This window comes from Indicator indicator, chromosome 18, assembly GCF_027791375.1.
Source record: "Indicator indicator isolate 239-I01 chromosome 18, UM_Iind_1.1, whole genome shotgun sequence".
NCBI lineage: Eukaryota > Metazoa > Chordata > Aves > Piciformes > Indicatoridae > Indicator > Indicator indicator.
Genome location: NC_072027.1, coordinates 417,923 through 439,097, shown reverse-complemented (window position 1 = coordinate 439,097; position 21,175 = coordinate 417,923). Strand labels below are relative to the sequence as shown.

Sequence of the window (21,175 nt, the reverse complement as noted above, 5' to 3'; positions counted from 1 at the left end):
TGAGGCCCTGTACCTGGAGATATTCAAGATCAGGCTGGATGTGGCCCTGGGCAGCCTGCTCTAGTTGGAGGTGTCCCTACTCACTGCAGGGGGTTGGACAAGATGTCCTTGGAGGGTCCCTTCCAACCTGATGCATTCTATGATTCCATGATCCTGCTGTGCTGCTGAACTGCACTGAGCTTGACAGGGCTCAGCTGTGCAGGGCAAGCAGACTGGGGACTTCGGACCAGTCCTTTATGGAGTAGGAGCTGGGTTGGGCTTCTCCTTCAGGTTTACATTTGATGATGTCATAGGATTAGAAGGAAATTCCTCTGGGCAGGAGCTGAGCCTCTCAGTCTTCTTGCTCAGATGGGGACCAAGAGCATCCTAAAAAGGGCTGCAGCACCTATGGGAGGCCAGGCTTGGGAGCAGAGGGGACTAACTGTCAGAGGTCCCAAGCAGAGCTGGTGTCAGCCCTTTGCAGTCTCCCAGCTGCCTTCTCCTCCTGCGCATGGGTGCAGCCTCCCTGGGGTTCCTGTGTTTCAGGTCCTCCCCACCAGGAGTTTCATTCTGACTGGGCCTGTGGCCAGATGGGGCTGGCTGTTGGTGAGGAACCAGCCCAAAGCTGCCATGGTCTCCTGCTGAATGTGTTTGCCTCTTCCTTCTGTGTCCAGAGGGAATAACAAAACTCAGCATCACTGGTGCTGAATGAAAGCCAGAGGGGAGGAAAGGGGAAGAAGCCCCCTCTGATGGACCCAGGCTCGTTCCCCCTGCTGAAGGAACCTCACTTCTCAGCATGTTGTCCAGCCTCTGCTCTAGCTCTGCTGACTCCTGGGGCATGCGGTGCTTCTGCCAGAGCTGTAGATGCCCTGTCCTCGCCCTCAGCTTTCCTGTGCCAGTCCAGAACAACCCTCCTGGTGAAGCTTACAGCCTTCAGAAACCTTTCCTGTTGCTTCCAAGCCAAAGGTTCCCTTCTGTTTGAAGAAGGTCAGAGAGCACCACCATGAGAGGTGAGCAGCTTTCCTTTACCCTCCTGCAGTTCACCACCAAACCCAAGCACAACCCTGCTGCAGTAGGGACATTCTGGGGCAGCCTTTGCTGGGTTCCTTGTGGGCTGGCATGTTGTGCCCTGCACTTAATGGGCTCTTTTCCAGCATGCCTGCTGCCAAGCCCCAGAGGAGAGGTGAACAAGGAGGGATAGAGCAATAAAACCTCCCAGAATCAACTCTTTTTTCCCTTTCCAAATGCTGACACATGGGAAACAATCCCTTATCTGTCCCCTCCATGTAGGACACTCAGTGTGTATTTGCCTTGTCCCCTGCTCGTGCTGACGCTTTTCATCCTTCTCTTATTGCAGATGCTGCAGAGGCAACAGCCCTGAAGTGTCACAGCTGCAGATCTCTATCACACAGATAAGATGCTGTGGTTAAACAAGGAACTGCTCAGCATCGAAATATTAGGTAAAAGACAGCACACTCTGCAAGAACAGGAAGAGCACAGCGTTCAGTGCAGCTCTGCTCAAGCTGATTTAAGTGGCATTTAAAGTATGCAGAGCTCAGTTCCCTGGCCTTGCTGAGGAGATCATCCCCCTGAGGTTTAGAACTGATCCCAAGCAATCACACAGAATCACTGTGCTTGGAGAAGGCCTTCAAGATCATCAAGCCCAACCATTATCTGACTCTACCATGGCCATATATTGATGGCTTTCAAATACATCTAGGCATGGTGATTCAACCACTGCCCTGGGCAGCCTGTTCCAGCCTTTGATAACCTTTTTGGTACAGAAGATTGTCTTCCTCTTCAGCCTAACCCTCCCCTGGTCTAACGATGCCACCTCCTCCAGGCAGTTGAGGAGCAAGCAGTAGGACAGGGCTGCTGAGGCTCAGAGCTCCACTCCTCTTCCAGCTGTGAGCTGGAGGTGCTAGTGACACCTCCCTCGGTGTCGGCTGGGGCAGTTCCTTTACCCTCTAATGCTTGGGAGGGAGAGTGCTGCACACAGGGGGCAGGTGGGCTGCTGAGAGGTGGCTCAGTTGCTGGTGGTGTGGGGGAGGCTTGGCCACTCTTGGCGTGCTCCTGGCTCCGGCTGTGCCGGTGCCAGGCTGTGCCCGCACCGCGTGCCCAGAGCCCAGCTATTTATAGTGCCTCTTCCTCCTGGTGTCTTCATGCCAGCCAGCTTCAGAGCTGTTGTCTAGCACATGCAGGAGACTGGGGAGATGCTTCAGGTCAGAGGAGTGACCAGATCCTCATGGTCTGGCACACAACCTGGCTCTTGCCATGCCAATGAACAGCAGCAGTGCTGTACTGTGCCCAGCTGCGCCTCGGCACCCCCATGCCTCAGAGAGCCTAACAAAGCAGCTGGAGAAGGGCCGGTGGGGAGGAGGTGACACTCCGGGCACAGGGGTGCCTGTCCCTAGCCTGCCTGTGCCCATGCAGGGCTGTGCTTCGCCCTGTGCTGCCCTGGAGGCTGCTCCCTGTGCTGGGTTTCCAAACTGGGCTGGAGCCAGCTCCTTCCCCAGAGATGCCCAGAGGCAGGACTGGGCCCTCTCAGGGCTGCTGCTGGTCTCATGGTGGGTTGAGGACTCTTGTGTCCCTCAAGGTGGCTCAAGGCACAAGGGTTGGTTGGCATCCTTGCTGCTGTGCTTTATCTCCCAGCCTTAGTCTCAGGCTGGTGCTATGCAGCTGCTGATTTCCCCCTTTGGGGAATTATGTATTGCTCTTGCTTGCTTAGCAAGGGCAGGGATTTATCCCCTGTGCAGCCTGAGGGTTATTTCTGGTCTGTCCACCCCCCACCTCCTCGCACCCCCCAAACACCTATTTTCAGCTGGCTGTGCTTTCGGTACCTTGTTTTCCTCAGGGAATTCTCTCCCTTGCAGGGTGCCTGGAGCTGCTGAGAGCACTCCAGCCTGCACAGGAGGGTGTCTGGGTGGAGGCAGATCCTGTGGCAGGCCCAGACCTGCATGCATGGCCGGTGTCCCACAGCAGAGTCCTGGACAAACACTGCATCTCCTCCTGAGAGCTATTCCCAGGAGTTATGGCTGAGGCTGTGTTATTTTGCTTTCTGACCTGCCTGCCTCCCAGGGAAATCCCCAGCCCATTGATCAGAGCACTTCCAGCTCACTGCAGGGCTGCTAATGACCCAGCTGCAGCAGCAATATTTTAACCTCTGCTTTCTCTCCCGGTGCTCAGTGTCAGCTTTATAAAGCACCACTTAGAGCAGAGCACAGGCAGTCAATTATTTTAATCTTTATTACATCTGAACCTGCAGCAGCTGCTCCTGAGCAACACCACCACAGCTGCTGCTCAGCACAGTGCCTTGGGCTGGGGAAGCTCCATCCCACCCCTTTGCGAGGTTCCATCTCACCACTGCACATACCAGCAAAGTTCATGGATACCCCCAGGGCTCGTTTCTCCAAGCAGCCTCAGCAGTAACAATGCCTCCAGCACCTGACTTTGGAAAGGGTCTGCATCCCTCCTACCTCCTCATTCCCCTCTAAATTGGTTGTCCTTTGCATGATTTACATCCCTGTGCAGACAAGGTTCAGGATCAGCACCCATAGCATCATCCCACGGATGAGGGATGGGTACCAGCAAAGCCAGGGGCTCACACTATGCCCTCAGAACTACTTGGCTGGGGGGTTGAGCACCTCCCTACCACTCAAGGGATGGTCTCCAGCATATGGAGCCCTCAGAGGAGCAGAGAGAGCTGCCTGCAAACAAACCCAGCCCCACCTCCTCACTTCTACTTCCCCATGCTAAACCTCCAGGGATAAAGGTGCCTGGTTAAAGCCTTCCTGCCACACACCTGAGGCTGGGTTTTGTGCATCAGATGGGTGGGGAATGAGTTTGGGATGGGCAAGATGCCAAAGCAGAGGCAGCACTTGTGGAACCCAGGGTCAGCGCTGGCTGCAGTGGAATTTTCCCCTTGCTTTGTAGCTTAGTCACAGTTTGTTTATTTTTTTAGAGTCTTGCTTTTCTTATTATTATTCATCTGTTGCAGTCACAGCAGCCACATCACTTCACAGCCCTACATGGAAATGCAAGACCAAGGAACTATTTTTAGTGGGGAAAATGTCTCCCCTAAATGTATTAACTTTGGAAGAGTGAACTAAATCCATGCTCGTGGCACCAGCGACGCTGATGCACAAGTGTAGAGCCAACATTCTGCATGGTTGGCACCACCAGCACTTGATGAACCTCAGTAAACCCCCACCCCACTGCAGCTCTCTTGGGGTAAGCTGAAGGGCAAGGAATTTTCACATCTGTTGCTGGTGATTCACTGACCCAGGGCATAGCTGACCCCTGGGTGTTTGTGGTGGGTGCCACAGCCCTCATGCAGAGCGTACAGGGGACAGCCCAACACTTCTTTTGCAGTTAAACTGAAATCCTCCTTTTGCTCGCTCTGGGGTGAGCCTTCAGCACCATCTGTGGTGAGGGTACTAGAGGCAAACCCCAAGCAAGGCAGGCAGGGAAGCTCTGTGTGCTGCGAGTGCCTGTAAATAGGGAGATGAGTAGCCAGAGTTTGGTAACTTTGTTGGGCAGGTTTTACTCAGCCTGGGCTGCAGGAGAAGGACAATGTAGAAGGCAAAGCAGGAAAAGGACAAAGTAGGAGAAGGACAGTGTGGTCTCTTCCTTTACTTCCCAGCATTTGAGTTCTCACAACACAGCCACCCTGACCACCTCAGTCAGCTCTGCTCTGACATAGGGGCTGGAGGCATCCCTCTCAGAGAGCTGTAGAGAGCAACGAGGTCTCCCCTCACAGCCTCCTCCAGACTAAACACCTCCAGGTCCCTCAGCTGCTCCTCTCCAGCCCTGTTCTCCAGACCCTTCCCCAGTTTTGTTGTCTTTCTCTGGACCTGCTCCAGGCCAAGATTCTTCTTGTAATAAGGGGCCCAAAACTGAACCCAGTATTTGAGGTGCAGCCTCAGCAGCACTTAGCACAGGGGGACAATCCCTGCCCTGCTCCTCTGGTCACATCATTGCTGATCCAGCATGCCGGTGACTTTCTTGCCCACCTGGACACTGCTGGCTCATTTTCAGCTGGCTGTTGACCAACACCCCTTTCCCCAGCCTTCCTGTAGGTCCCCGTCAGACAGTGAAATGCAACAGTGAGATCTCCCTGGAGCCTTCTCTTCTCCAGGCTCAACAACTCTCAATTCTTTCAGCCCTTTGATCATCTTGGTGGCCCCCTCTGGACCCTCTCCATTGGGTCCATGTCTCCCTTGTGTAGGGGGTCCCATAGCTCTGCACAGCACTGCAGGTGACGTCTCAGCAGAGCAGAAGGGGAGGAGTCCCTCTCTCACTGCTGGCCACGCTGCTTTGGCTGCAGCCCAGGCTGCCCTTGGGCTGCCAGGGTGCTTGGTGTGCCCTTGCTCACTGACACCAACACATGACACAGAAACACTGCTTTATTGACTGCATTTGCAACACATTGAGGAATGCAAAGGGGCTGTTTGTTTCATCAGCAATGGGCCATGGTCCCAATGTATTACAGCTTACACTGTATGTGAACAGGATGGAGAGAATGGCAGACAGAGCTATTCCAAGGCAACACAAAGAGCATGCATAATACAGTCTCACACAGAACGAGGTTGGTAACATTATATTGCTTTAAGGATTAACTAACATGGAAAATGTACAAAAAGGAGAAATAGGTTTTTGCATTAATGAAAAATACATTTTTTTTCTCTACAAAGGAATTTCTAATACAAGAAAATAAATATTGCAACATAAGCCAAAAATAATTTAAAATTGCTCTTTTCAATATATTTTTTTCAGTATTTCTCTTTTATATTAACAAATGGCACATCACGTTCTTTGAAACAAAGAAACAGGAGGCTTCTGCCCCTGCGACATTCATATCGTTTCCTGTAACTGATGTGAAGTGGGTTTGTTTGGATGCAGAATGGAGCAAACCAGGGCGGGGGAAATCTCCTTGAAGAACAACCAACCCTCACAGCCTGCTCCCGGCTCCTGCAGCCTGCCTCCCCTCCACACCCCACCGCGGGCCGAGGGCTGTGGGCAGCAGGCAGCCAGACTCCCAGGAGTAGGTGCAGGGGGCAAAAAAGGCTGTGGGCAGTGGGGATGGTGCTGGGGCCGTCCTGGGGATCTCCTGCAGCCATGGGGGCTGAGCTCCACAAGCAGGGCAACATGGTCTTTGCATCCTCACCTCCACCTCAGCAGCTGCTGCTTCCCCAAGGAAACAGCTCCCCGTACAGTGCAAATGTCAGTTCCTGCCGTTTATACATCGTAAAAGACAACATTTCCCTACCAAAATAAACCTTTTATTTATCATTTTCTTTCTATTCATTTCAAAATACATTTATAGCAACATCAAAAATATTCTCCTCGTACATTTTTCTCTCCTGAACCCGCACAGGCAGCGGGCAGGGGACACGCTGGGGTGCCCATAGCCATGCCGCTGGGTGCAGCCCTGCCAGATCCCTCAGCCCTTTCTCAGCTTTCTGTTCCCCCCAGCCCCTTCCTTTCCCTGGCTCTGATGTGCCCCAGCAGCCCACCTGGAGCCTTCCCCACTGAAACCACCTGCTGATGGCAAAGCAGGGTCTGTGGGAGCGCTTCAGAGCAGCTATTGCCTGGTGCTGGCAGTGCTGGGTTGGTTGTTCTTGCAGGGGTCCCCTCCTTGTGTTCCTGTGCTGAGCAGACAAGGAGTGCGGAAGCTGATGGGAGGAGCTGTGGACAGTGAGGTTTGTGGATTGCTTTTTTGCCTTTTTTTTTTTTTTTTTTTTTAATCCATAATTGAGTGAAGCACACGGAAGCAAGATTCATTAAAAGGCAGCATATTGATTATTGTTATGACTCTTATACTAGGATACTGTAGCTAAAGCTAGCAAGCCTGGTAAGATAAACTAAGTCCTATTTACTGTATTTAACATTATCTGAACATACTGAGCCTTAATTCATGAGCAGATTTGCATTTCCAACCTCCAGGGATTACGCTAATTTGTAACAAAAGTGGTTCCTGGTTTGATGATTTTGGTTTGGTTGGGGGTTTTTTTGTTGTTGTTGGCCTTTTTTGGTCTTTTTTATGATTACTTATTTTCTTGCTAATAACATCTTTCCCATCAGAAGAAGGCTCCTCCCCAGGCATGGTGTCAGCTGGGTTAGTGCTGGGCCGAGGCAGGGCTGGGTGCAGATGTCCTGCCCGGAGCCTGCTGCAGCCTGGGGCAAGCCAGGTTGTCATCGCTTATCTCTGCTGCAGTTTGATCAATCGCAAGGACTTTGGAAGGCTGATCAAAGATGATCGACTATGGAACGCCAGCTGCAGGAGTCTCAGAGTTTCAACAGGAAGCTCACAGTGGAATGAGCACAAAGCACTGGAAATCAAAAAGGGCAGGATGCAGACCGGGAGCAGCAGCATCCCTTGGAGCAAGCCTGGAACCTAACGCCACAGCAGTGTGTCATGAGTGTGCCCTCAGCCCCCTGTGGACCGAAGAGCTTCCAATTCTTAGTATTTTGTGACTGATTTTGTTTTCCATAGTGACAAGTTTCCGGTGTCTAGCTGTGCTGCTTGACTGTCAAAATATTCTTTGGCATCCACAAAAATTCTCTGCCGGCTTGGTCTGACAACTGCAGGGTTTGTTTCTGGCTAGTGACTGGGTTTGACCGGTTGCAGAAGTGTCCCAGGTTTGGGGGTGGTTGTGGTGTGGTTTTGGTGGGGTTTTGTTTTTAATTTTTTTTTAATTTTTTTAAACTTTTTTTTTCATTATTATTTTTAAAAAACAACTACAACAAAAGTTTCCCAGTGAATTCTTTTTTTTTTGTAGTTTTTTTTATGTGTTATTTTGTTTGTTCCCTGAGCTCACACTGGGGTCACTCCAATAAAACATGAAGCACGACTTAAAACTGTGACCTTTGAAGCCAAAACCGCAGTAATGGTGCAATTAAGTGCAAACATGGAAATCTGCCTGACTTGTAGGTACCATGGGCTTCTCAACGACATTTAAGGCTTACTGGGGACATTTTATGCATTAAATTATTGTCAGAACATCAGCTTCTGTGAATCACCCTCCCACAAGCCAACAGCTTGTAACCAGGACTGAAGGAATTCAAACGAAAAGCCAAACCCAACAAACGATGGGGAGGAACAAATTCACCATTGCCATGGGAGCTTTTGGTAAGAAAAGGGAATGGTGAAGGTGAAGCATCTCCACCGCCCCTCAGTGCCAGCAGGCTTGGCCCAGGGGCCAAACCTTTCCTTGTGCAAAGGGGATGCTGAAGGTGCCAGCCTGGCAGCCAGTGGAGAGAAGCATGGGCAAGGAAAACGTCACTCAACCTCCTGGGTCGAATCAACCCCTGCTCCCCACGCTGCTGTTAAAGGATGGTTTTGTCCTGCAGCCTGCCCCATGTCTCCATTTCCCAGCTTGCTGCTGGCTGATCAATTCACCTGAGTTAATTAATCACTTTGCTGCTTCTCACCACCTCAATGACCCTGGGGCAGGGATGGGGAGTGTCTGCATCCCAGCCCCTGGACGGATCCCAGCTCGACAGGAAATGAAGGGGCAGTAACGACCAAGGGGTGCTTTCCTCTAAACCCAGGAAGGTAGCATTGCTCTCCTCCCCCCAACGAACTGTTTGTGCTTTAGTCGTTATTTATTTGAACATCACTTCTCTTCCTTCCTCCCACAGACACACACTGCTGGGAGCGGCCCTTCCCACAGCTACCCAACCCTCTGCTGGCTAGCTCCCTGCTCTGCGGCTCCAACCATCCCAGGCAGGACTCTGCCCCTCATTAAATAATGCCCGTTAATTAAACTGTCAGCCCTGCAGAAAGCAAGGGGGACCAGTGCCCTCCAGCCTCTCAGCACCCTCAGCATCGGTCCTGCTGGGGAGCAGGGTTTGGCTGGGAGCCGGGAAGGGAGCGTGGCTGGCAGGGTCCTCGATGGCGGTGAAGCTGAAGCTGCATCTCAGGTGTGTAGGGAAGAGAGAGACACCAGTGCCAAGGTCCCAGCTATGTACACGTTAAAAAGCCCCCGGCCGCGGCACCAGGCAGGGACCGGACATGGCAGTTGTGACCGGGCCGGGGCCTCCTCGTGGTGCCGCCGGAGTTAGGAGGCCAGGATGCTCATCCTGACGATGTCCTCGCTGGCTGCCTCCCGCTGTGCCCGCTGTGCCCGGCGCCCACGGGGCTCGCCATCCGAGTCGCTCATCTCGGCATCAGAGCAGTACCCGTCCGTAGGTGCCAGGTCCGTGTGTGCCAGGTCCGTGTGTGCCAGGTCCGTGTGTGCCAGGCGCAGCGTGGCCCCCCCTGCCTTGCCAGCCGGCGGCCTCCGAGCCCCCCGGGCCTCCTTGGGCGACCTGAAGCGCAGGGCGGCCTTGGGGCTCCCAGCGGAGTCAGGCACTTGGGTGGCGCTGGGCTCCGGCTCCGGGCCGCTGCAGCCCCTCGGCCCGGCTGGGGGCTGAGGCTCGCTGCCCTTTGAGACTGGGCCCTTCTTGGCTGCCTTCTTGGCCTCGCCCGGCCCTCTGCGGTCCCCGGGAAGCTTCCCTGTCCCCTTCTCCGACCTGCTGGGCCTGGAGTCTGGGGTGAATCTGGGCTGGGCGGCATCATCTGACAGGTCGCTGCCATCGTTAGTCCAGGGCTCGGAGCTCTCCTGCTGGCTGCCCCCCACGCTGGGGTCGCCACTCCTGGGCAGCTTTTTCTTACTGTTCGTTCTTGTTTTGCTTTTCACCTTCTTTGTGGCCTCACTCTGCTTGAACGGGGACCTGAGGGAGTGGTCCATCATGAAGCTGAGCAAGGTCTCCTCATCCTGCAGGAGCTCCTCAGAGAGGCCAGGGGTGCTGTCCTCGTGGTGGGCGTTGTTGAGGGACCACTCACTCATGGCCATGTTCTCGGCAGTGATCTGCACCGACTGTGCTAGCCAGCTGTTGAAGAAGGTCCCATCGATGGGGAAGGAGGTTGACAGGCCTGAAACACGACAGGGAGAGGTTGCCTCAGAAGCCAGAAACAGCCACACTGCCCCTTGGATACCACCACCACCTGCACCCAAAAGGGGCTCTAAAGGTCAGCCACAGAATGCACCACATCAGGACAGAGGAGAAGCTTCCCTCCAGCACTGATGCTGAAGTTGGGGTTCACTGAGGTCACAGCACAGCACCACCAGTGGTGTCTCACATCCAACACTGAACCTCCCTGAATTTACCCAGACCATAACCCTGCAGCGAGGAGGCCAAGCCCAGCCCACCCCAAGACCCAGCCCACCCCAGTGTGGGTGGAAGAGACACACACCACTGGGCCAAGTGCAGGCAAACAGTCTGAGGGGAAACCTAAAGCTGTGGTGACTGCTACCAGAGCAGGACCTGTGCCCTGGTGAGGGCTGCCAGGTTCCCCAGGGAGCAGCCACTGCCAGGCCGCATGCTGATGAAACCCCTGGACATCAGCAGCCTGGTGGGCAGCAGGGGGACAGGACTGGTGCTAAGCCTGTGTCTAAAGGCAGGGAGGGCAGGAGGCAGGTCTGAGAACATCTCTGAATGCTCAAGTGGTGTGAAAATGGAAGAAGAGGAGCAGAGCTGAGAGTGGGATGGAGAAACACCTGCTGCTGCTGAGCTCTGAGAGCAAGGAGCATGGTGGCTGGGGCTCAGCAGCAACTGGATAGGCACACACCTGCCCCAGCACAGCTTCCATCCCACAAGAGAATCCCAGGGGGTCACCAGCAGAGCTGGGGTTATGGAAGGAGGAAAAGCTGTGCCTGAGCTTTGATTTCAGCCAAGAGCTTTCCTTTGGAAGTTCAGCAACAGAAAGGGAAAGAGCAGTAGCACTGGCAGGGTGCCTCAGAGTGGCAATACCTGCAGAGCTCAGGCACAGCTCTGCACCACTCTCCCCTGTGAGCAGCCATCTAGGATGGGACCCTGTGCTCCATGATGCATGAGCAGCCACCCAAAGAGGGACAAACAGGACACCCTGCACAGTGCCAGGGCTGCTCAAGGGCAGTACTAGGGAGGTTGGATGCCCTCTCCGAGCTGATACTGTCAAGGTGGCAGTCCTGCCCCTCCTGGCAGGTCACCACGGTCTCAGGGCATGGTGTGGTGCCCATGAGCCCAACAGTCCAAGGTTTTGCCAGCGAGGGTGCTGCCCAAAGTCACCTTTCCCCAACCCTTCTCTGCTGCCTGCAGCCCCAAGTGATGATGCTTCAATCCCTTAACCAAATCCAGGAGGTTCCCAGAACCTGCTGAAATTCTGCCTTGGCTGTTTGGTGTCCCTGGCTCACAGCAGTGCAGCTTTTCTCAGAGGTTCCCCCAGCCCTCCATTATCAGACAGCATTTGCCCTAGAAAACCTAACATTGTTTTTTCAGAGACAGGATGAGCTCAGGAGCCCCATTTCCAAAGGGGCTCCCCCTTGAAACCCAGCACCTCTGAGACAGACAGAAAACACCAACAGGCGAAGCAGAAGCAAGGCCCCTAGGGTGGCCCAGACCCCAGAGAAACTCTCTGTACCCTCAAGAGGGTTTTAGGGAACCCCTGAAATGCTTGAGAGCCTACAGAAGAAGCCCACCCTGAGCATCCACAAAGTCATCACCTCCTGCCCCACATGCTAGCAGAGGTGACAGCGCCAGAGGGCATCAAACAAAAACCCAGTTCCATGTAAAAAACAACTGCAATTGGCATGGATCTGGCCAAAAAAGCCTTTTTGTTCCATTTGTTTACTCCTCTCCCCACGCCAAGTGGCATTAGGTTGCAGCCAGAGGTGGGTGAAGCATCCTCAGAGCCAGCATGCATCTCCATGGCCCTTCAGCTAGCTCAGGACACCCTGTGCCAGCATCCTGGCTGCTCCTGGGCCACCAGCATGTCCCCATGCTCCCAGGCAGCACTCACCATGCCAACTCCCAGCCCTGCTGTGGGGTGGGTAAGTCTGATTTTATCCCTGGGAAGGGAAATGCTGCTTCAGCAGCACACCATGGCTGGGGACACAATTGCAAACCCCAGAGCAAGCCCTGGGGCTGGGGGAAGTTTTACACCCCTGCCCCACTATGGACCATGTCTCTCCCATGGCACATTGGTAATCCAGGAGGAGATGGAAGAGGTCCCCATGGTCGTGGGCGTAACTCCACCCTGGACGTGCAGGAGGGCTCAGGGGCTGGGGCTCTTAACCCTGCTCCCCAAACAGGGCCCTCCAGGGGCACAGCTGTGGGCCCATAAAATCAGACTTACCCAGCTGTCCCAACACAGTTTCGTGGACTGATTTCCTTTTCTCTTTCTTCTCAGGACTATTTTTTCTACCATCTCTTCCTTTCCTTCTTGGGTCACTTTTCTTACCCTTTGTCTTCTTCCCAGTTTGCTCTGGCATTTTTCAGAAAGAAAGGAAAACTCCATGTGAGACAGGGATCAGGGATACTGCAGGGAGCACATCCCTTGGGGCTCACCCCTCTGGTGGGGACCTGCAGCAGACCTGCACACAGCTCCAAGCCAAAGGAAGAACAGCAGCTGCTTCTTGGCCAGCTGTAGCTTAAGGTCTCCTCACATCAAGAAAATCTGAATCCTGCATACAAAGAAGAGGTTTGGGCCTTGGACATGAACGTGGACATGAACTTCATGTGGCCACAGAAGCAGTCCCACTGAAGGCCCTACAGCCACCACTGTGCCCTCCTGGACCAGGAGGAGCACAAGCAGAAGGAGGAGCAGAAGGAGCAACCCCAAACCCTGCTCAGACACCCTGCAGGAGACATCAGGACCTCCGAAATCAGTGGTGCGTCACCCATCACTGGTAAGAACATCTGCTGGAGAGTTTCAGCTGCAAAGCAGTCTGAGAGCAATGGTACCAGCAGTGCTTGAGAGCAGCCCTTGATCTGCTGTGACCTTTTGCAGGAGTAACTGCTCACACTCACACTGGAACCCCCAGAGCTACAGAACCGAAGCAGTGCATCCAGCAGAAGTAAGCGGAGGAGGAAAGCTGCCCAGCACTGCCTGTGGATCCAGGGAGAGAGCTCCCAGCTGTGCAGACACCCAGCTGCAAACCAGCATTGCTTGAATGGCTCTGAACTGCTGCTGGATTTATTCCTCTCGGGTAAGCAGGACAGACAGACTAGAAAAGTATAACTTGTGGTGCCAAGCCAAACACCCCAACAGCTTTGGCTCACTCCCCTGGGTCACTCTCCCACAGAAGCCCCTGATGAAGCTTCTGTTAGTTTTCAGAGGAGGAAGATTTAGACTGGCAGGGTGAGAAAGGCTGAGAGGGTAGGGGTTGTTCAGCCTGGAGAAGGCTTCAGGGAGACCTTCTGGTGGCCCTGCAGTGCTTAAAGGCATCAATAAGAAAGCTGGGAATAGACTTTTGAGCAGGACCTGTTGTGACAGGACAAGGAGATGGCTTAAATTAAAAGAGGGAGATTCAGACTGGCGAGAAGGAAGACATTTTTTCTGTTGAGGGTGGTTGAGTCCCTGGCCCAGGGACATCAGTTTGCTGTGCTGGCAAGCAGCAGAGCTGCAAAGAGCCTCAGAGCTGGACAGGGCCAGAGGGAACAAGCCCTGCTCCCCCCTTGCAGCGGCAGTGGATATGTACTGGGTGAGCTGGGGCTGCACCTGCCTGAGCCTGGCTTAACAGAGGATTTATAGTCCTGGGGCTGCCTGGCCAGGAACCCCTCCTGAGCAAAGGACTCACTGCAAGCTAGCAAAGCAAAAGCAGAGTTGCTGTTTGCTGTGATGCTGCCAAACAAATGGAGGGAGGCAGCCACATTTCTCACTTCACTTACACAACAAAAAAATCCACCTCTCTTTAGACAGCACAAGGAAGCTAAAGAGAAACCTGAGCAGGACTTTTGAAGAGGAACCTGTCAAAACAGTCCCCACCTTTCAAAACCACAGTGTTTACTTTCCACTCCAGGCAAGGATCATACAGGGCAGGGGTGGGTTCATTTTACAGGGGCAGGTCTCACTGGTTTCATTAAACATCTCCTGCTTCAGTGATCACTTGTCAGTGGGAAACAGAAACCCCCAGCTCTGAGCTCCGTGTGGGAGCCCTTCCAAAAACACCTTTGTGCCAAAACCACCCTTGGAATAACCCCAACAGACTAGAGTTGGTGACTACTGTAACAGCAGTTAAAAACCAGCCTCAACCAGGCCAAATACTGGAGACTTCTTCCTTTCTCCAAGAACCCTGAGGCACACGGGGCTGGGCAGAGAGGATGTGACAGGAACCATTCCCCCTGTACAACCAGTGAGCACGTCACAACCGTGGAAGATGCAGCCATGAGCTAGCCACAGATTTGCTCCCACCAGGGCCTGAGTACCTTTAGCTATGAGCGTGGTCAGCTGGCATGGAGGAGGCTTAGCAAAGGTGTGGGTGTTGGGAGCACTTGGTAGGACTTGGAGATCAGGGTGGGTTGTGCCCTGCACTGCAGGAGGCACACAGCCATGCCTGCTCTTGCCTGCATGCTGACTGTCACACCTAGCCAGCCTCTTCTCTTCCCACATTTGGGATTGCAGCTTATGGCCTGACACTGAGTCCCAGCAAGGGAACTTCTCCCAAGCTCAGGAGAACTTACACACCAGTGCTGAAAGGCACTCAGGTCCCTCTAGCATGGGAAGGACTGGTGCCCAAACCACTTGGAGATCCCAGGTCCAAATTCCTTTTCCCAGCAGCACTGACTCAAGGGAGCCAGGTCCCAGAGGCAGGAGCCCTGCTCAGGCTCAACCAAAGTGCCCATCCCAGGAGGGATGAGCCCTCAGCTTGATCACTTCAGAGCTGAAAATCAACAACCCAACCACTTGCAGCAGGATAGAAGAACACTTGCAGCAGAAGCACGAAGCTGTCCCACAGCCTGGCATGTGAGCAGCCAAGCCCCAGCCCAGCCACCCCATCCTGCACCACAGTGGGCACACAACGGAGGCACTTTGGGGGATGCAGGTCCTCCAGGGCATTTCCAGCTGTCCAGTATCCCATGTGTGAGCTCAGAGAGTCTTCCTGGATGTGGTGGGTTGAAATTTCCCTTCCACATTAACCACAACAGACTAGCCCAGGGCCTGCCTCCTCTGGAGAGCTGCAAACAGAGGTCCCCCAGCTGAACCGAGAGCACCGTGAGTCCCTGCAGAGCCCAGTGGCAGATCACAGGCATCTGCCTTCAGCATCTGAGTGTGTGGCTCTTGGCTTCTGCCCTCCCGTTCTTCCCAAGCTGCCCCTCCACCTCGCTGTCTCAGCCAGCGGCAGTGCTGTGGGAGCACCACCTGGCACTAACTGGAATCCTGGGTGCCACGGAATGCTCTTGGGATGTGCAGTGTGGGGTCTGTCTGGTAGGAACAGTCAGGAACAGCACTGCTCGTCCAGCAAGGCTGTACAAAGCAACAGTGACACTGACCTGTGCCTGCAGGACCCAAGTCTCCCTGCAGCACATCCTTGGGTCCTGGCCACTCCTGTCCCACACTGCTGCCTGGCTCTGGCCATCAAGAGGAATTTGCAGAGGGTCCAAGTCACAAACATCTCAACACACATTGCTCAGCCTCCAAAACCTCAGTCAAAGGCAACGTTTGTCAGTCAGGGAAGGCTCAGCCCAGACTGTTCCTGAAGAAGCCCAACCATGTGATGGCCTCAGTAGCAGCTCCAAAGCCATAAGCACAGGAGGCTGCCAAAGCACCAGCTGCTGCTGCTGGAAAAACCCTGCTGCAGCCACGGACTCTGGGCTGCCCTGCCACTGAAGGGAGAGGAGGAAGCAGCAGCTTGTGCAAAGGGAGAGCAAAACAGGCCAGAAGGAGACCAGCAGCTTCATTCCTGTTCCTTAACAACATCTGCCAGAGCTTTGCCTGCTGCAGTGTGAGGCTCTCCACCAAGAGCTGTGTGGAGCAGAAAACTGCAGATGACCAAAGCTAAAGGAGCTGCTCCCTAGGAGCAACAGCAGCTCAACCCTCGGTCCTGGACAGAGTCAAAGGCCTCTGCAGCGAGTCCAGAGTGAGGGCTTCTGACCTGTGCCAGGGAGCCACTTGCTGTGGGTCAGCTCCAAGGTCAGCAGCCCTGTGCCCAGGATTTGCCATCTCCTCCCAAGCACTGCCTTGGCATCACCACCTAACAAAATTAGGTCCTTCTGACCAGCTTCTGGGGCAGAGGAAGATCAAGAGGGGTATGACCAAACACAAGCTCTGTGACTCTGGTAGCCCTGGGTATGACCTCACTGGTGAGAAGAGGCCCTGAATGCAGTACTGACCTGGGTAAAGATCCTTCTCAATCAGCTTCATCTGGAGATGGAATATCTGCTCCTGCAGCTTGCAGATGGTGTGCTTCATCTTCTCCCGCCTGGTCACCATGTAGCAGAGATTCCTGACCTACACAGACACACAAACAGCCTCAGGCTCAGGCAGGGTCAGCAGAGGGCTCCTCAACCTGTGTGGCTATTGCTGCTGCCCAGGGAACTCCCCATTCCCTAGGATTTGTTCTTCATCTCACCATCATCCATAACTTCTAACAGAGGTCTTGGCATTGGCCAGGGTCAGGCCCTAAACGCAAAGAGCAAAGCCCAGGACAGAAGCCCTCACACGAGCTGGGGCAGCAGCAGCTTGACCCTGCTCCTCACACAGGCTGCTGAATACCCCAGGTGCCAGAGCTGTGGTGTGATACCTGCTGGCACCTGCCTCCTGGGGACTGTCAGTGCCATGCTTTCTGCCAGCCCCACGCCAGGCTGGCTGCAGAGCAGGGCTCTGTCACCATGGCTGCAGGGGCAGCATGCTGGGAGGAGACAGAGGGTTTGGCTGCCAAGCAGGAAATGCTGCTGGCAGCTACCAGGAGCTGCCAGGCCTGACTCAGCCTCCTGATGCTGGCACACAGCAGACTGCCTGCAGTGAGGCAAGGAGGAGGTGGCCTGAACGCAGGCAAGGGGAGGGATGTGTGTGGGTATGTCCACACTCATGTGTCACCTCTGACTGCTCCCCCTCCTCACCTGCAGAGGATGCAGGGGGCTCTGCTAGGCTCAGGGAACTGTCCCTATGAGGGGGAAGACTTTGTGCTTCCCACAAGCAAGACCTTGTCCCTGCCTTCTTTGGTTCACTGCCGAAGGTTGTGAGGGCAGCAGGACGACCACGGCCATCCCCTGAGGACATCAACCTTATCTAAGCAGCATTGGGAAGCACTCAGGAGGAGAAGCTGCTCCTTTTTCCTGCTGAAGCCCCTTGCTGCAAACATCAAGCAGCAGCTGCACACTGTGGATTTTTACTGCATCCTCTTTGTTTTGTTCTGGATCGAAGCAAACATCAAAACAAAATTTCTTTATGAGGGAAACAACTGCCTCTGGCAGCCTGCATCTCCAGGTGCTTGGTGGGATCTCTAGGATGTGATAGTCCTGCAAGAAAACATCACTTGGAGGCTGCTTGGTGGCTGCTGGTATTTACACACTGACACAGCAAGTACCACCCAGTGCTGCTTCCCCAAGCCAAGCTGAGATGCTGCTATGCAAGCCTGGCAACCAGAACTCCTGTTACAGCTCATTTACAACAACCAGTCCTTGGAAAAAAGATTGAAACACCCCCACCAAGACCAGGCAGAGAGGGCTAAAAAAAGGCCAACAAGCAAAGGGAGGGGATTCCCAGGTTTAATTTGCTGGCTCTGTTAAGTGCAGAATCACAGAACTGTTTTGGTTGGGAGACCTTTAAGGTCATCCAGTCCAACTGTCAGCCCAGCACTGCCAGGGCACCACCAAAACACAGCTCTCAGCACCACATCTCCACAGCTTTGCAACCCCTCCAGGGATGGGGACTCGACAACTGCCGTGGGCAGCCTGGGCCAGGCCTGGACGACCCTTTTGGGGAAGAAATGGAAGAAGTTCTGGGAAGAAATGACAGAGGTTAAGAGATGGTGAAGGGAAATGCTATCACCCCTGGCCATCACCTGCCCTGCTGCTTCTGCCTGCCCAGCTGGTGGATCCAGATCACATCTCCACAGCCATTTCTGCCACATAATTGTTGAAAACACTGAGACAGCAGCGTGGTGCCCTGTGAACATCCCCTGACAGCCACCCCTCCAGGCTGCCCTTCTCCAACCCCTATTTGATGTGATGCCTTCCTATTTGCAAGTGAAATGGGGTGGCTGTGAGTGGTGCTGACAGAAGATCAGACATCTGGGGGGTGCTGGCAGTGCTAGGCACCCACCTGAGCACTAGACTTCAACCTGCACAGTGTTTATTGTTCCTCCTCTTTGGAAGCAGAGCAAACAAATGGCTCGTCCAGGGCCCAGCACTGATACCTGGCAGGGAGTTGCTAAGCAGAGGCTGATGGGGAATGATCCCATGGAGCCTGGAGGCAGCTCTGGAAATGAGAACTCTGGTACCAGTGTCAGTGTGACACAAGGAAATCAAAGGGAAGCTGCTGCCGGCGCCTCTGGAGCAGGCAGCTCCTGCAGCAAAGTCCTGAGCCCAGCTCCTGCAGCTGGGGAAGGCAGGCTGGGAACAAGAGAAACAGGAGGAGGTAGAGCAGCCCAGCTGAGGTTTGCACTACAGAAAAGCAGAGGAGAGGGAAAAAGTGAACTGACCTTGTTGCCCCTGGATCGGGTAGCTGCAACCTGTTGCCTACAGCTTGACACTGGAGAACCACCAACGGCAGCACAAGCCCAGACCAGCACAGAGGGAATCATGGTGCAGCAAGACAGATTGGCAGGGTCATGGCAGTGATGCACACAGGGATGAAGGCCAGCAAGGTCACAGAGAAGAGACCAGCAGCTTGAGATCCAACTGCTTTGACACAGAAGAAGGATCTCAGGCTTTGAGTCCTACATCGGGTAGTGCAATGAGGAACCAGGATGGGTTGGTCCAGAGCTGAAACCCCACCTGGGCAGGAGCAACCTACTCACCTGCAAGGTCCTTGCCCCCATGGGTTAAATGAAGATGCAGAACCACAGCAGTTTGGAGATAGGGTTCAGGGCTATGCAGGGACAACATCACTGCAGGAGCATCATCACCTCCACTTCCACCTTCCAGGCAGCAGCATGTCCTCTGCAGCACCCTCTGCCCCAGCTCAGGGCAGCACTTCCTCCAGGCCAAAGCAGTGCTGTTACTCTGCTTCCCTCCTTCCTTGCCTGCTCCCAAACAATCCCTGGGCACTTCCCTGGCTTTGCACACTGGGTGGGTGGCCAGGAGTGGGCCCAAAAAGGGGCCATGGGCTCATCCCTCTGGCAGAAGCAGGAGAGGGGGGACCAGGCAGGGCTCAGGTTTTAAGCAGAAGAGGAGAGGGACCTTGGCCCCTACATGCCAGGTTCAGCAGCCCTGCCCTGCCCTGCTGTCCTCCACCCCATGCTTTGTCCATGTCCCACTCTCAGCAGTGACACTACCACACCTGTCCCTTCCCTGGCCGCTCTGCCATCTCATTCCAGGTGTTGTGCTTCTTCTCCTGTGCTTCTTCTCTTCACTGCTTCTTGCCTTCACCCCTCCTCCTCCTGCTCTCCAGCCTGCCTCTGCCTCTTCCCTGCTCCTGCCTGCTCCTTCCCTCCCTGCAGCCATCACAGCCACACCTGCAGGCAGGCAGTGAGCACAGCCAGGCAGTGAGCACAGCCAGGCAGTGAGCACAGCCAGGGGGGCTCGGGCAGCAGTCCTGGCACTGCTGCTCCATCAACACCTGCTGCCTCCAAAAAGCATCCCATATGTGGCTGTCCCCTCCCCTGTGCAAGGATGCTCTGCACCATGTAAGCTGCAGGCACCTGCATCTGGCAGCTGCATCCTCAAGCAGCAGCTCCCTGAGGAGCTGACCCACTTAAAGTTGCAGGAGTGCCCAGTGCTGCTGCTCACTGCTGCCATTCACCTGTCCTTTATGTTTCATGGAAATAACCAACGAAGTGCTCCTGCCCCTTGCTGCTGGAAAGCATCTCAGGGGCAGCACAGGATCATTCTGTGCACTGAGACACCAAGAGCTCAGTGGAGCAGCAGCATCTGCCTCCCAGCCCCGCTGCAGGGCAGCTCTCCCTGCAGCTCTCTTGGAGGTGAGTCCATCACTGACTCATTCCATCAGTGCCAACGTGCTGCAGCAATGACACACTGAGCAGGGCTCTGCTTCTGAGAGATACTCCAGGTGAAGGGACACCGCTCTCAGAGACATCAAACTGAACCAAGGGGGAACAAGGAGACAAGAGAGACAAGGAACTGCTGCAGAGATGTTTGAGAGGCCTGGAGCAGCTCTGTGAGGAGCAAAGGCTGAGAGCCCTGGGGCTGAGAGTCTGGAGAAGAACAGCCCCAGAGGGGATCTGAGCAATGCTCAGCAAGAGATAAAGGCTGGGGGGCAAGAGGCTGGGGCCAGACTCTGCTCAGTGGTGCCCAGGGACAGGACAAGGGGCAAAGAGCACAAAGTGGAACCCAGGAGGTTGCATCTGAACAGGAGGAGAAACCTTCTTGGTGTGAGGCTGCTGAGCCCTGGAGCAGGCTGCCCAGAGAGGTTGTGAAATCTCCTTCTCTGGAGAGATTCCACCCCCCCCAGGACACTGTGATCCTCGGCAAGCTGCTGTGGGTGCTGGAGCAGGGGATTGGACTGGGTGATGTCCAGAGGTCCCTGTCAAACCCTATAGGCAGCAGTACACATCAAAGCAGCCCTGGTGGAGCACATGGGCACATCACTGAAGGAGAAGCTGTACTCACCCTCTCCAGGTCTTGCCTGAGGTGCATGAAGAGCTTCAAGCGTCGGTAGAGGACATCCTGTTCTTGCTGGGCCAAGTTGTCCACTTCATCTGTTTTTGGTGTCAGCAGTGGTTTGTTGGAATTTGCTTTCCTCTTCAGCTTCCAGTACTGATAGACAAAATCCACCAACGATTCACTTAGGTCAAGGTTCTCTGCCACCTCTGAGGGCTTCACGAGTTCATAGAAGTCCTCTTCCAGCTGCTGGAGCTTCTGCTTCCGCAGCGTGACCTTCTCCAGGTCTAGCTGGGCTTGGTCAGGTTCTGACCGTGCCTCCTCGGGCAGCTTGGTGGCACCAGTGCTGTGCTCCAGGCAGAAGGACTTGAACTTGACCTCGTCATTCTCTGCCAGGATAGTCCTCATGTCCAGGCTGTGGTCGAAGGCGCAGGTGACGTGGAACGCGGTGACGCAGGTGGGAATGGAGCACTGCAGGCACAGCACAGGGCTCAGGGCAGGGCACAGCAGGGCCACCACTGCTTATCCAACCCTGGGGACACCCACCTGAGTGGCAGCACCTCCCATGGAGCCATGGATGCTTCACTGCACCTACTCCTCACGGGGAACACCCGCACTGCCCACGCCTGACGCACCTATGGGCTGGGCAGACTCATGTGGCTGCCAG

General features: G+C 54.6%; 1 protein-coding gene across 1 annotated transcript in view; it reads right to left on the bottom strand.

Moving 5' to 3' along the window:
• Positions 1 to 6,710: 6,710 nt before the first annotated feature.
• JADE2 (jade family PHD finger 2) overlaps positions 6,711 to 21,175 on the bottom strand; it is a 73,097-nt gene continuing 58,632 nt past the window's right edge. Inside the window, exons 9-12 of the mRNA XM_054389470.1 lie at positions 20,518 to 20,979; positions 16,117 to 16,234; positions 12,140 to 12,268; positions 6,711 to 9,898 (exon numbers count right to left, since the gene is read on the bottom strand). Coding sequence (XP_054245445.1) covers positions 9,042 to 9,898; positions 12,140 to 12,268; positions 16,117 to 16,234; positions 20,518 to 20,979 — 1,566 coding nt within the window. The 3' untranslated portion in view covers positions 6,711 to 9,041. The remainder of the gene's footprint in view (positions 9,899 to 12,139; positions 12,269 to 16,116; positions 16,235 to 20,517; positions 20,980 to 21,175) is intronic.